Raw genomic sequence first — 12,171 nt, 5'->3', positions numbered from 1 at the left:
GGGTCCGGGCAGGGGTCCGGTATCGGTCTCGTTATGGTACGGGCAGGGGTCCGGTGTCGGCACCAGTACAGGTCTCGGTATAGTCCGGGCAGGGGTCCGGTGTCGGTCTCGGTATGGTAGGGACAGGGGTCCGGTGTCGGTGTCGGTATGGTACGGACAGGGGTCCGGTGTCGGTATCAGTGTCACTGTGGTACAGGCGGAGATCCGGTAGGAGTCTCGGTGTCAGTATGGTCCAGGATCCGGTGCCCGTGTCGGAGTCGGTATGGGTGTCGGTATGGTACGAACAGGGGGCCGGGGCCGGATCCGGGGCCGGCGCCGGGGCCGGTGTGATACGGGCAGGGAGCCGGGGTGATACGGGCAGGGAGCCGGGGTGATAGGGGCAGGGAGCCGGGGTGATANGGGCAGGGAGCCGGGGTGATACGGGCAGGGAGCCGGGGTGATACGGGCAGGGAACCGGTGTGATCCAGGTCCAGCGCTGCGGCTCCCGCGGCCACACGCGGTGCCGGCCCGCGATGCCGCTCCAGCCCCCGGCCCGTCCCCGCTGTGTTGGCCCCCGTTCTCCCCCGGTGCGGGGGAGGCCCAGCTCCCCTCTGCCTACACACGGTACCGGCTGCGGGCCAGAGACGGACGAGGCAGCAGGATCCTCATCATTCCCAAGGGCAGCGGGACCCTCGCCGTCCTCTCAGGGCCGCAGGACTCTCACTGTCCCCCAGGGCAGTGGGCCCTTCACCATCCCCAAAGGCAACAGGAGCCTCGCCATTCTCCCAGGACGGCAAAATCATCACCGCCCCCAAGGGCGGCGGGACCCTGACCGTTCCCCCAGGGCAGCAGGACCCTCACTGTGTCCGAGAGCAGTGGGACCCTCACTGTCCCCCCAGGGCAGGGGGTCCCTCGTCACCCCTCAGTGCACAGGACCCTCGCCGCCCACCAGCCGTCCTTGCGGGGGCTACAGGAGTGGGGCTCAGGGCCGGGGGGCCAGAAGAGCAGACCCCCATCATGGGGGTCCCGTTATCCGCAAGGCCGGCCATCACTCACCCACCTCCGGCTTTGACTGAGAACCGTGACGTCAGAGCCAGAACCGTGACGTCATCCTCGGGCCATTCCGCTGCCTGCGTGGGCCCGGGGCCGAGGAGGGAGATGGGCAACGGTGCCGGCCCCGTCATCAGGCACCGTGCGACCCCTCCGTGTGATGTCATATGTTTTTTTAATTATGTCACGCGCCTGTTCCGCCCCACCCCGGCCGCAGGCAGCTGCGGGGGGGAGGTGGGTGATTCAGGCTGCTGCGGCGCCAGATGTTCGGGAGAAGGTCCAGATGTTGTCGGGACGCCGCCCCTGCAGAAGCGCCGGGGTGGCAAAAAGCGCGGTGTAACCCGGTGGGCTGGAGGGGTTCTGGGGCCGGCTCTGTACCCCCCGTTTCCCTAGAGCTCCCAAACGTCCCACACCACCCGGGGAGCAGGTGCGATTCTAATTCCTACCAGAGTGGGTCCCGGCCACCCTCCAGAACCCCATTCCTACTCGGTACCGTCCTGCACGGGGGCGTGGGGAGGTCGGGAAATCCCTTCCCAGTCCCGAACAGCCCCGGCCGCTGTCCGCCCTCCCGGGATGTCCCGGTGCGCAACGGGCGAGCCGCTCTTACGGGGCCCCCGGGCGGGTTTGATGCTCGAAATGGCAGCACGGAGAGTTCGCTGGCGCCACGGCGGGAGGAGCCGGGTGGAACGCAGGGACCCCGCAGCCCTGCCCCAGCCCCGGTACCGCATCCCCAGCCCTGGCAGCACCGGCTTCGCATCCCCCGGTTCGTCCCGGGATGGCACCGGCGGTGCGGCAGCGCCCCCTGGCGGCCCCGGGGTAGCCCTGCCCGGTGCTGCCCCTCCGCTCCGGTGGGCGCGGGGGTCGGAGCGGCCGAAGGCGCGCCCCGAGGGCGGGACGGGTACCTCGTGCAGCAGCAAGCCCCCCCCCCAAGCAACGAGCACCCCTTTTCAGTGCCCCCGCTGCCGTCCTCGGCTCGGTACCGGAGGGCGCAAGCAGAGGCGGGCACAGCCCGGGACCAGCCACGGGCTCGGACCCCAGGACGGGGACCGGGATTCAAACCGCACGGTGGAGGTGCAGCCCGGGACCAACCGCCCGGCCCGGTGCACCCGGGAACGGCGGGGCTACGGAACCGGGGCTGCCCCGGTGCGAGAGCAGCCGCGGGAATGGGTGGGGGGCACCCACGGGGATGGGCGGGGGGCTTGGAAGGGCAGCAAAGAGGGACCTGATTAGCGCAGGAGCAGGGTCAGGAGCGGGTGTCACAGATGGGGCGGGGGGACACGCGCGGGTGCGAGCAGTGGGTGGGTGGGGGCTGAATGGGGCAGATGTGCGGTCACGAGTGGGATATGGGGTAAGAGTGCGGTCATGCTAGGGGACAGGAATGGGGAGATACCGAACTCGAGTGGGGTCACGAGTGGGTGAGGGCTGATACGGGGCGGACGCGGAGCCGGTGGGTGCCGCAGCCCCTCGGTGGGGACGTGCGGGGGTCCCGGGTCCTGCCGAGGCTGGTCCCGTTCCCGGTGCCCTCCCATCCCTCCGCTCGCGCGTCTCCTCCCCCTTCCTGCGCTCGGCGCTTCCCGGCGGAGCGGGGCCGCCGTGGGGACCGGGCGCGCCCGACGCCTCTATGGAGTGAACGAGGGCCCGCGGGGACCGGCCGCCCCCCGCCCGCGGCTGCTCTCGCCAGGTAACGGGGGACGGGACCGGGGACTCTGCCGCTGCTTGGCACCTCCCGCTCCGGCCAGGAACTCGTGCAGGGGCACCGAGCTGGGAGCCAGGGGGAGCCGGGGCTCTGCGGGGCATCCCAGGGACGGGACTGCCCGGGGCTGGAGGGCTGTGGGGGGCACGTGTGATGTGTGACAGGCTGAGCCGGGCCTCTGAGGGGGAGCGGAGCGACTGACAGCACCTCAGTGGGGTGTTTGGGGATGGGGAAGGCTCTCCGGGACCGGTGGCGCCGAGGCTGCATCGGCCGCCCAGGTGGGAACGCAGCCACGCTCGACCCGGAGTCCAGAGCACCCGCTGCTGGGAGGGTGCAGAGGATGGCACCCAGCTCTCCTGGCACCCCATTCTCCTAGCATGGTGATGTTTGGGGACGGGGGTGCGTGGGGGCCAAGGAAGAACCCTTCCCCCGTCCCGCCGGTGGACCCGGACAGCGAATTCCTGGGACGGGAGCGGCACCGAATCCAGCCCGGGCTCCATGAGCCGTGAGTCACTCTGGGCTGGGTCGTCCGGGAAGGCCCCGCTCCCCTTCCTACGCACCAGAACTTTCACTCCCCCAGCGGTCAGCAGTGGGCAGCCCCCCAGAATCCCTCCCAAAACCTGGGTGTCCTCCGCGTGGCACTGTCACAGTGTCCCACAGTGTCCTGTGTTATGGCCCCAGCCGGAGAACTGGCAGCAGTGGCGTCCCCAGCTCCCCGGGGAAACCGAGGCACGCTGAAGAGCAGCGATATCCCTCGGGCTCTTCCCGGCGAGGGCAAAGTCAGAGACAAGTCCGGGTTTCCACAGCATTTGGAAAACCTCGGAACATGTGTCCGTGAGAAAGCCCCGGAGAATCTGCCGGCACAGGGAGCGTGCTCTGAGGAGCCCCGCAGGATGAGGAGGGTGCAGAGGGACCCACCTGAGCCGGGCTGGGAGATCGCAGCGGGCAGCGGGCTGGGGTCCATCCCCCCGACACAGCCCACCCCCGAGGGTGGGGGGCTGCGGCTGGCCGCCAGGAAGGGCTGGTGGTTAATGATAACATCCGTGGGATTTACGGCACCGCGGGACAGGGAAGGGGACGGGGAATGTACGGCGGCTCCAGCTCAGGGACAAGGTTTCTTTTTGCAGTAAGAGAGCACAAAGTCTATGCTGAGTTTGGGGGTCCCTGAGCCCCCTCCCGTGCTTGGGCTCCTCCTGAGCCACCTTCTCGCACGGGACACCCCACGAGGGTGGAGAAGGAAGCGAAAGTGGCTGCATCGAGGGCTTTGGGGATGGGGAGCGGGTGGGGGGCGGCTGCTCCCCTTCCCCAGGTGCCGTATCCTGCCCCGTGTCGAGCCGGTTTCCACCACACAGCTGTGTCCCTGCCACCTCGGCTTCCTGGCGTGACCTGGAGGGGGGTCCCCATGGGATATTGTCCCCAGGAGGGAACTGGGAAAAGCTCTTCTGCAGGAGAAGAAGAGGTAAACGTGGAAATTAGGATGGGAAGGATTCAGGGCATGGCTGGGCTGAAGGAACTGCTGTGACCGATGCCAGGAGGGGACATTATGTTCCCCCTCGAGCTCCTCCTGGGCTGTGGGAGGAGAGAGCAGAGCAGCTTGTCCTGCAGACTCTCAGCAGATCCAGGCACGCCTGGCTTAAGGCTTACACTCCAGGTTGGCGCTTCCAGCCAGCAGCTGCCTCCCAGGGCTGAGCAGAAATACAGGTTTAATGGAGCAGGAGGATGGGGATTAACCTCGAGGGTGGCAAAAGGAAAGGCTGTTTTTCCCCTCCTGCCAAAATCCCACTGGGACTGTGGGGAAAAGCCCGGCAGCATTCCCAGAATTGCTGTGCGCGTTTCCCACCGGCCACTGATCCCTCCGAGTAACCTCATCCCCTGGGCCGCTCACTGCGGTGAATACCCGGCATCTGTTTGCTCCGGGCAGCGTGGAGTCGAAAGCAAAAGCATTTCTGGAAGGCGTCAGCCTGCAGCCACCACGGTTGGTCCCTCACGGGGATGGCACACGGGGCTCCGTGAGGCCTGCTGACCCCCGAGGGCCGCACCGCCGCCAGCCCGGGGTGCTCCCGCTGCCGTGCTCGGGGCAGGCCGCAGGCGTTTGTTTGCTCCGGCTGCGACGTTGCCCAGTGACGCTGGCTTCCTTCCCCTCGCAGGGTTCTCGGAGTCTCTCAGCTCCACCTCCGCCCTGCGCCTTCGGCGGCTCCGCGCGGCCCAGGCCCGTGGGGACCGCGCTGCCCGCGGGGGCTCGGGCCGTGCCGCGGCTCCGCGCCCGCCCGTTCGCCTCAGGGCCCTGAGGGCCAGGCCCGGGGGTCCCGCCGGTGCCCCGGCCCCTCGGCTGGGCCGTCAGACGCCAGGATCCGCCGCGGGATCGGGCCTTGGCCCCGGGCGGGGCCGGCGGAACCGGCAGCGAGGTGTGTCTGCCCGGGGACCCCCCTGGCCGGCCGGGCCCGCGGGGCTGCGGCGGGGCCGGAGGGGGCGAGCGGGGCGGGAGGAAGGGCGGGAGCTGTCGGGAAGAGGCGCGGGCAATGCTGAGGGGACGGGGTGGGAATGTTGGGGTTCCACCGCCCACCTTGGGGTGCGGTGGGGCTGTGAGCCCCCAGCCCGGGCATTCCCGGTGGAGTTCCTTATCTAGCACCTCATTCCAGTCCTCTTCTTTGCTTTTCCTCATCTCTGGAGTCCACCGAGCGTGAGGGGCAGCTGGGGAAGGGGCCCTTCTTGCGGGGAACACCTGAGGAAGTTCAGCCAAGCCACCTCACTGGGATCACCTCGGTGGAACGAGCTCACCAAGCTTGGGGGAGTTCACACTTGGGGGCTCCACACTCTTCCAGCTCTCCTGTGCCACGTCCAGCAGCTGTTGCCCATCCCTTCGTGTGTCCTTGTGGCAGAAGGAGCAGGGATTCCCCAGAGATGCAGGAAACTGAGGCACAAGTGGGCTGCCAGCCCATCCAGGATTGCCCAAGAGGCTGATCCTGGATCAAGTTTCCCACTCCTCCTTCTCCCCAGCAGCCCCAGCCCAGTGAAGCAGCAGGTTCAGATGCAGAAGGAGAAGCAGCAACTCTCATCCCCTCCCTGAGGGGTACTCAGCCCTCGACCCCCCCAGGGCTGAGCTGAGGGCTGCTTGAGTGGCCCTGTCCCCATCCCCTCGCCTGTTTGTCCACAGGTGACTGTTCCAAGATGTCCCTCTGGAACCTGGTGTCCCACATGCCACCGGAGGAGTTCAGCAGCCTCTCCGCGGAGTTTCCCCGGAGTCTGCGCTGTCTCCTGGCCGAGTGGCTGGAGAACCAGCCCTGGTGAGTCTCCTGGGACCCTTCCTCCCTGGAGCAGCGCAGGGCTGGGGGTCACACGGGGGAGGACAGGGATCCATTATTCTCCCCACTTTTCCCCGCTCCAGGGAGTTCATCAATGGCTCAGACGCCTTCTGCAGCAGCATGGCCAGCAGGCTGCTCTCGGCCATGCTGGAGAAGCTCCGCAGTGCTGCCGGCAGCGATGGGCAGCAGAGCCAGATCCTGCAGCAAGTCAGCAGCATCGAGGTGTGCAGAGACCCTGGGGCTGGGTCACGCTAGGATTGCAGCCAGCTCCTGGGAAAACTTGGTTCTTTTATGCTGGAAAGGCTCGATGCCTTATGACGGTCCCTGTGTGACACCCCATTTCCAGGCTTGTGAGCAATGAGCAGACTCAGAGATTGGGTTTTTGGGGTGTTCCACAGGACAGAGGGGGTTTGTTTGCATTCCAGGGCTGACCTGGGTTCTGGAGCCCAGTGATTCACAGGAGCTGCTACATCTTCCATGAAATGATCCCATGGGGACCCTCCTGATCCCCTCAGCCCCCAGGGCCCCCCTGGGCCCCCAGCTGTTGGCACCTGGGGAACATCCGTCTCACCAGATGTTCCCCATTTTCTGCTCGGGTGTTTGATTTTTCCTTCCTCCATGCTGTGTGGGGCTGCGTTTCCTCCTGGTGTGAGCTTTGGGGTTCATTTTTGAGGCTTTCTCTTATCAAGGCTGTTGGAATTGCTCTGTCCCTTTCCCAACCCTCTGATTTATCCCCTCTGGCCAGCAGAGCTCAGAGTTCCAGGGCTGAGCAGGGCTTACTCCCAGAGCCCCATTCTGGTTGAAAACTCTGCTTTTTTGGTAACAGACCTTTTTAATATCCAACATTTGGGAAGGGATCAGCTTTAGTCAAAACTTTCTGGGGAGCAGGGTGGCTTTCCAAAACAAGACTATTGCTTTTTGCTGTAGGAAACAACCAGATGTTTCAGCTTAGGGATTTTTTATTATTTAAAATGTTGAAGCAGAGCAGCCCTCCTGTGTTCCCTCCTCCCTTCATCCCTCATGCCAGAACACCAAATCTTCATTCCTCCATGCCCTGCCAGGCTGTTCCCTGCTCTCGGTGCTGCTGTGGGCAGTGGGAGCCAGGTGGCCCCCAGGATGGGCAACCACAGGGCTGGGGCTGCAAGTGGGAGCCAAATCTGGGCCTCTCATCCCCTGAATCCCACATTTTCCCTGGAAGAGCCCACGGGGCTACCAGTGCTGCATCCAGACCCCCGCACTGGAGCTCCCACCGGCACAGGAACCCACCAAGCACGTCATCAGCCATTCCCCCATCGTGTTTCTGCTGCTGTTTTGGGAAGTAGCTAATTTGGGAAATGCGTGAAGGCCGGAGGAGCTGGCACGGGACACGAGAGCTGGAGCCAGCAGGGGAATTCCTCTCCCTGTTTTCAGTGGAAAGCATTGATCCACCCAGGGCAGCTGGGAGAGTCTCCCCCAGGTGTCAGGCTGGAGGCTGGAAGAAATGCTCACAGGAATGGAGAATTCCTTTTGGTTTGGAATTTTTTTTTTTTTTTTCAATTTGAAGTTGATTCTTCTACTTTTTTACACAAAAAAAATTGAGTTGGAGACAGTGATCCTGATGTTCCCTCCAACTCCAGATATTCCATGATCCTTTGCACCATTTAAAGTGGTTTTAAAGCTGGAAATCAGTTCTGTGGTGGTTGTGGAACCCCTGAATTGCCTTGGCTGGGTGTTGTGGGGAGGGGCTGGGGTGGGAGGGGTCCAGGAACAGGGGGCACATGTCCCGTCCCCCTGACACCCCCCGTTTGTGTCCCCCCAGAACACCTTCCGTCGGGACCCTCTGCGGCTGGTGGCCGTCGTGAGAGCCATCCTGGAGGGTGAGAAGGCGGCCGTGCTCAAACGGGTGGGTGCTCCCTGCCCCCCTCCCGGGCACCCCGAGGTGCAGGAGCGGCTGCAGCCCCCGCTGACCCCGCTCTGCCCTGCCCCAGGACCACCACCTGCCCCTCAGCTTCCACCGGCAGCAGGAGGAGCTGAAGTTCAGCCTGGGGCTGCAGCGGCTGCAGCACCGAGTCCGTGAGATCCAGGCGCTCTGCAACGAGGGGCCAGGGCGGGACGGGGCCGTGCAGGGCCCCATGGCCCCCAGGGAACTGCCCACCCTCATCCTGGAGGCTGTGAAGGAGCTGGAGGCGGCCAAACAGCAGGTGCTGAAGAGGATCCAGATCTGGAAGAGACAACAGCAGCTGGCAGGGAACGGGGCCATCTTTGAGGAGAATCTGGCGCCGCTGCAGAAGAGGTGAGAGGGCAGAGGGCAGGGTTGGGGGACCCTGAGCAACCTCCTGCGCCCCAAGGGACTCCAGGTGAGTGAGGGTGGGGTACTGAGGGTCCCCCTTTCCCCAGGTGTGAGAGCCTGGTCGAGATTTACTTCCAGCTGCAGAAGCAGGTGATGGCAATGAGCACCGAGCCTGACCTGCTGCCGCGGCTCCTGGAGCGCCTCAACGAGGTGTTGTCCAGCCTGGTCAAGAGGTAACAGGCTGAGGTGGCCAGGGGTGGGTCTGCAGGGGCTGCTGGCAGAGCTGCCATGTGCCACGGTGTCCCTTTGTCCCTCAGCTCCTTCCTGGTGGAGAAGCAGCCCCCACAGGTGCTGAAGACCCAGACCAAGTTCCAGGCAAACGTGCGGTTCCTGCTGGGCCCGCGGCTGCTGAAGGCAGCACCCAAGCCCTACGTGGTGAGGGCTGACATGGTGACAGAGAAGCAGGCACGGGAGCTGGAGCTCAGCAACTACAGCAACACCCTCAGGTGAGCAGTGGGTGTGGGGGCAGGGGGGCTTCCCCACCGCTGCTCCCCTCCTGACCCCCTCCTCTGCCCAGTGAGAGCACGGGGGAGATCGTGCACAACACGGTGGCCCTGGAGACCAACCCCACCAGCGGGACCTGCTGCGCCAACTTCAAGAACGTGGTAAGTGCCACCAGTGAGGGGCTGGGCTGGGGGCTGTGCTGGGGGCTCTGTTGGGTTTTTGGGGGTCCCGAGGCTGGGGATGCTCAGCTCTCCCTCCCAGCTGCTGAAGAAGATCAAGCGCTGTGAGCGGAAGGGCTCTGAGTCGGTGACAGAGGAGAAATGCGCCGTCCTGTTCAGCACCAACATCGCCTTGACCCACAGCAACGTCTCCATCCACCTCCAGGTACCAGCTCCTCTGCCATGGGATGGGGCTGGGTGTGCTGAGCCTTCCCCTGTGGGGCACCTGTGCTGTGCTGGGATACTCCCAGGGTGGCCACCACGCTTGGCTCAGGGCCTCTCTCTGCCCTTAGGTCCTGTCTCTGCCCATCGTGGTCATCGTCCACGGGAACCAGGACAACAACGCCAAAGCCACGGTGCTGTGGGACAACGCCTTCTCTGACATTGTGAGTGCCACGAGCTGGAGGGAAGGAGCTGGAACCTGGGCTTCACTGGGCTCTGGAGAACGGTGCAGGTGGGAGGAGGAGCCCAGGGCTGGAACAAAGTGGGCATCCTGTCCTCATGACCCCCTGCCTGGCCACAGGAGCGGGTGCCCTTCGTGGTGGCCGATCGAGTGCCCTGGGACAAGATGTGTGACACCCTGAACCTGAAGTTCATGGCAGAGGTGCAGACCACCAAGGGGCTCCTCAAGGAGCACTACTTCTTCCTGGCCCAGAAGATCTTCAATGACCACAGTGCCAGCCCTGAGGACTTCCAGGGCCGCCAGGTCTCCTGGGCCCAGTTCAACAAGGTGACTGGGAGGGCTGGCCAGGGTGGTCAGGGGCCAGTGTGGCCATGGGGAGCCTCATGGCCTCTCTCTGCCTCAGGAGATCCTCCCTGGCCGGGGATTCACCTTCTGGCAGTGGTTTGATGGAGTCCTGGACCTCACCAAGAGATGCCTCAAAAGTTACTGGTCAGACAGGTGGGTGCCCTGGAGCTGGGCTTTGGGGGTCCTGATCCCACCCCACTGCCCTGGGTGGTCCTGATCCCACTTCCCCATCTGTGCACCCCTCCAGGCTCATCATGGGCTTCATCAGCAAGCAGTACGTGTGCAAACTGCTGAGCATGGAGCCGGACGGGACCTTCCTGCTCCGCTTCAGCGACTCCGAGATCGGGGGCGTCACCATCGCTTACGTCATCCGGGGCAAGGACGGTGAGACGGGGTCAGGTGCCGTGCAGGGGGGCTCCTCACTGCCAGGGGATGGTTCAGGAGCCACCACTGGAATCCAGTCATGTGTCTCTCCTCGCTTAGGCTCCAGCCAGGTGGAAAACATCCAGCCCTTCTCTGCCAAGGACCTGTCCATCCGCTGCCTCGGCGACCGGATCCGGGACCTGGGGCAGCTCCGTAACCTGTACCCCAACATCCCCAAGGACCAGGCGTTTGGGAGTCACTACAACAGTGAGTGGGGAGGGCTGGGATGGGCCCTGGGCTGCCCCTCTGCACCCCTGCAGCGCTGCGGGGGGAGGTCTTGGGTTTGCAGGGGCAACTGGGGCTGGCAGAGATGGTTGGCAGGGCATGGTGGGGATGGTGGCTCATGGATGCTTCTCCTCCCTGAGCAGAAGAGCAGACAGGCAAGGACGGCCGGGGCTATGTCTCCACTGCCATCAAGATGACCGTGGAAAGAGAAAGGTGGGTGCGAGGTCTGTGCTGGAGGTGTGTGCACATGAGCCAGGGTTTGCACAGACCCCTGGCCGGCCTGAGCATCCTCTGGGCATGGAAATCCCTGACTGGGAAAAACAGAGCTGTGCTGGTGAACGAAGAGCCCCCGGTGGGCCCAAAGTTGCACTGAGGCACATGTGTGTACCTCCCACCCTCCCCCTGAGCACCAGTGGCACATTTTCCCCTTCAGAGCCTGGACTGGCAGTGCTGATGGGGACCATGTGCTTTTGCAGGGACCAGCAGCCTCCAAGCACCGTGGGGGCCCCTCCCGAGGCTCCCCAGGCACCGATGTTCAACCTGCCCGTGCTGCAGCACGAGCTGCGCCCCGAGAGTCTGCAGCCACTGCTGGCCCCCATCTGGTGAGTGCCCTGCTGTGGGGCGTGGGGTGGGGGCTGTGGCAGAGCACCCCCCTCAATCTGACCCTCTGTGTGTGTGCTCTGCAGCCCCCCCACTCCGTTCTGCCCCCAGCCCATCCCCACGGGCTACCCCGCTGTTGAGAGCAATATCATGATGGTCCCCAACAGGCTCACCTCCCCGTTCCACAGGTAGGAGCAGGGCAGGGTGGGGGACAGGGTGGACACCCCTCCACCCCCCAGCAGTGGCAGGGTGTTCCCCCCTCTCTGAGTGCTCCTTCTCCCCACAGCCCATCACCCATGGTCTCGCCTCCCTCGCTGTCCCACTGCCAGGACCCTGCCTTCAGGCCCTCCGGGTAAGACCTGGCACACAGGTGGATGGGGGGGGACACCCTGCCCTGTCCCCCCTTTCCCTCCCCCCAACCCTGGGCTGGCACACCTGGAGTGACCATCCCCAGCTGACCAGTGCTCCCAGTGCCCTGTGCTCCCAGGAGGAGCTCCCCCACCAGCCCCCCACAAACCAAGCAGTGCCTTCCCAATGCCTCGGGCTGGTTTGTGCCCTGGGGGCAGGGTCTACACCGTTTTTTGCCCCCCCAGACCCTTCATGCCCAACCAGTACATGCCTGGGGAGGTCTCGCAGCTGCTGCCCGCGGGTCCCTCTGCGGAGCCGCAGGACGAGGAGATGCCCGAGCTGCCCCCGTTCCAGGCCGTGGAGGATGCCTCGCTGCAGAGCCCCCCGCGGTGGTAAGCACGGGGAGGGGGCAGCAGGGGAAAGCCCCTCCCAGTCCCAACCCCCCGGTCACCCTGCTGCCTCTGTCCCCAGGATGTCACCCGGCATGGAGCAGTCATCAGCCTCGGAGTTGGAGCAGCTCCTGCAGGAGGTGCCCCTGTTGCCCCCCTTCGCGCCCCTCCCGCAGCACAGCGGGTACCCCAATTCCAGCCTGTCCTCCTGGGGGCTGGGGGAGGCGCGGTGGGATGACAGCATCCGGCCGGGACACGCGTGAGGGGGCTGCTGGGGGGGAGCATCGGCCTGGGACCCCCCCGACTCCCTCCCAGCCTTGCCTGGGTTCATGGACTTGCTACGACTCCTGCAGGGATGGAAACTCCAGCTGGGAAAGGCGGGGCTGGGGGGATTTGGGGTAACCCCCGCCCTCCCCCCCACAC

The 12,171-nt window shown here is 65.1% G+C and overlaps 1 protein-coding gene across 2 annotated transcripts; it reads left to right on the top strand.

Moving 5' to 3' along the window:
- Positions 1-2,532: 2,532 nt before the first annotated feature.
- STAT6 (signal transducer and activator of transcription 6) lies at positions 2,533-12,011 on the top strand. 2 transcript variants are annotated; one of them, XM_015615709.3, is made up of 20 exons: positions 2,533-2,710; positions 5,877-6,006; positions 6,108-6,246; positions 7,823-7,906; positions 7,992-8,296; positions 8,401-8,526; positions 8,611-8,799; positions 8,871-8,958; positions 9,059-9,181; positions 9,309-9,401; positions 9,539-9,745; positions 9,822-9,916; positions 10,011-10,147; positions 10,247-10,393; positions 10,555-10,624; positions 10,888-11,013; positions 11,098-11,199; positions 11,298-11,363; positions 11,605-11,751; positions 11,831-12,011. In XM_015615709.3, exons 2-20 carry the CDS (start codon positions 5,891-5,893, stop codon positions 12,009-12,011), a joined length of 2,541 nt encoding a protein of 846 aa, XP_015471195.1. In that variant the 5' UTR covers positions 2,533-2,710; positions 5,877-5,890. The 2 variants fall into 2 exon arrangements, with proteins under 2 accessions (XP_015471195.1, XP_015471196.1); XM_015615710.3 differs by lacking the exon at positions 2,533-2,710 and adding an exon at positions 4,948-5,127.
- The last annotated feature ends 160 nt before the right edge of the window (positions 12,012-12,171 follow it).

The sequence above is a fragment of the Parus major genome, unplaced genomic scaffold (genome assembly GCF_001522545.3).
Source record: "Parus major isolate Abel unplaced genomic scaffold, Parus_major1.1 Scaffold220, whole genome shotgun sequence".
Classification (NCBI taxonomy): Eukaryota; Metazoa; Chordata; class Aves; order Passeriformes; family Paridae; genus Parus; species Parus major.
This window is presented reverse-complemented; position numbering and strand designations above follow the sequence as displayed.

Coding starts and splice junctions, on each gene's coding strand:
- STAT6 (XM_015615709.3), top strand. CDS start 5,891: ATGTCCCTCTGGAACCTGGTGTCCCACATGCCACCGGAGGAGTTCAGC. Junction 8,527..8,610: donor TTGTCCAGCCTGGTCAAGAG/GTAACAGGCTGA, acceptor TTTGTCCCTCAG/CTCCTTCCTGGTGGAGAAGC. Junction 10,394..10,554: donor GTTTGGGAGTCACTACAACA/GTGAGTGGGGAG, acceptor CTCCCTGAGCAG/AAGAGCAGACAGGCAAGGAC.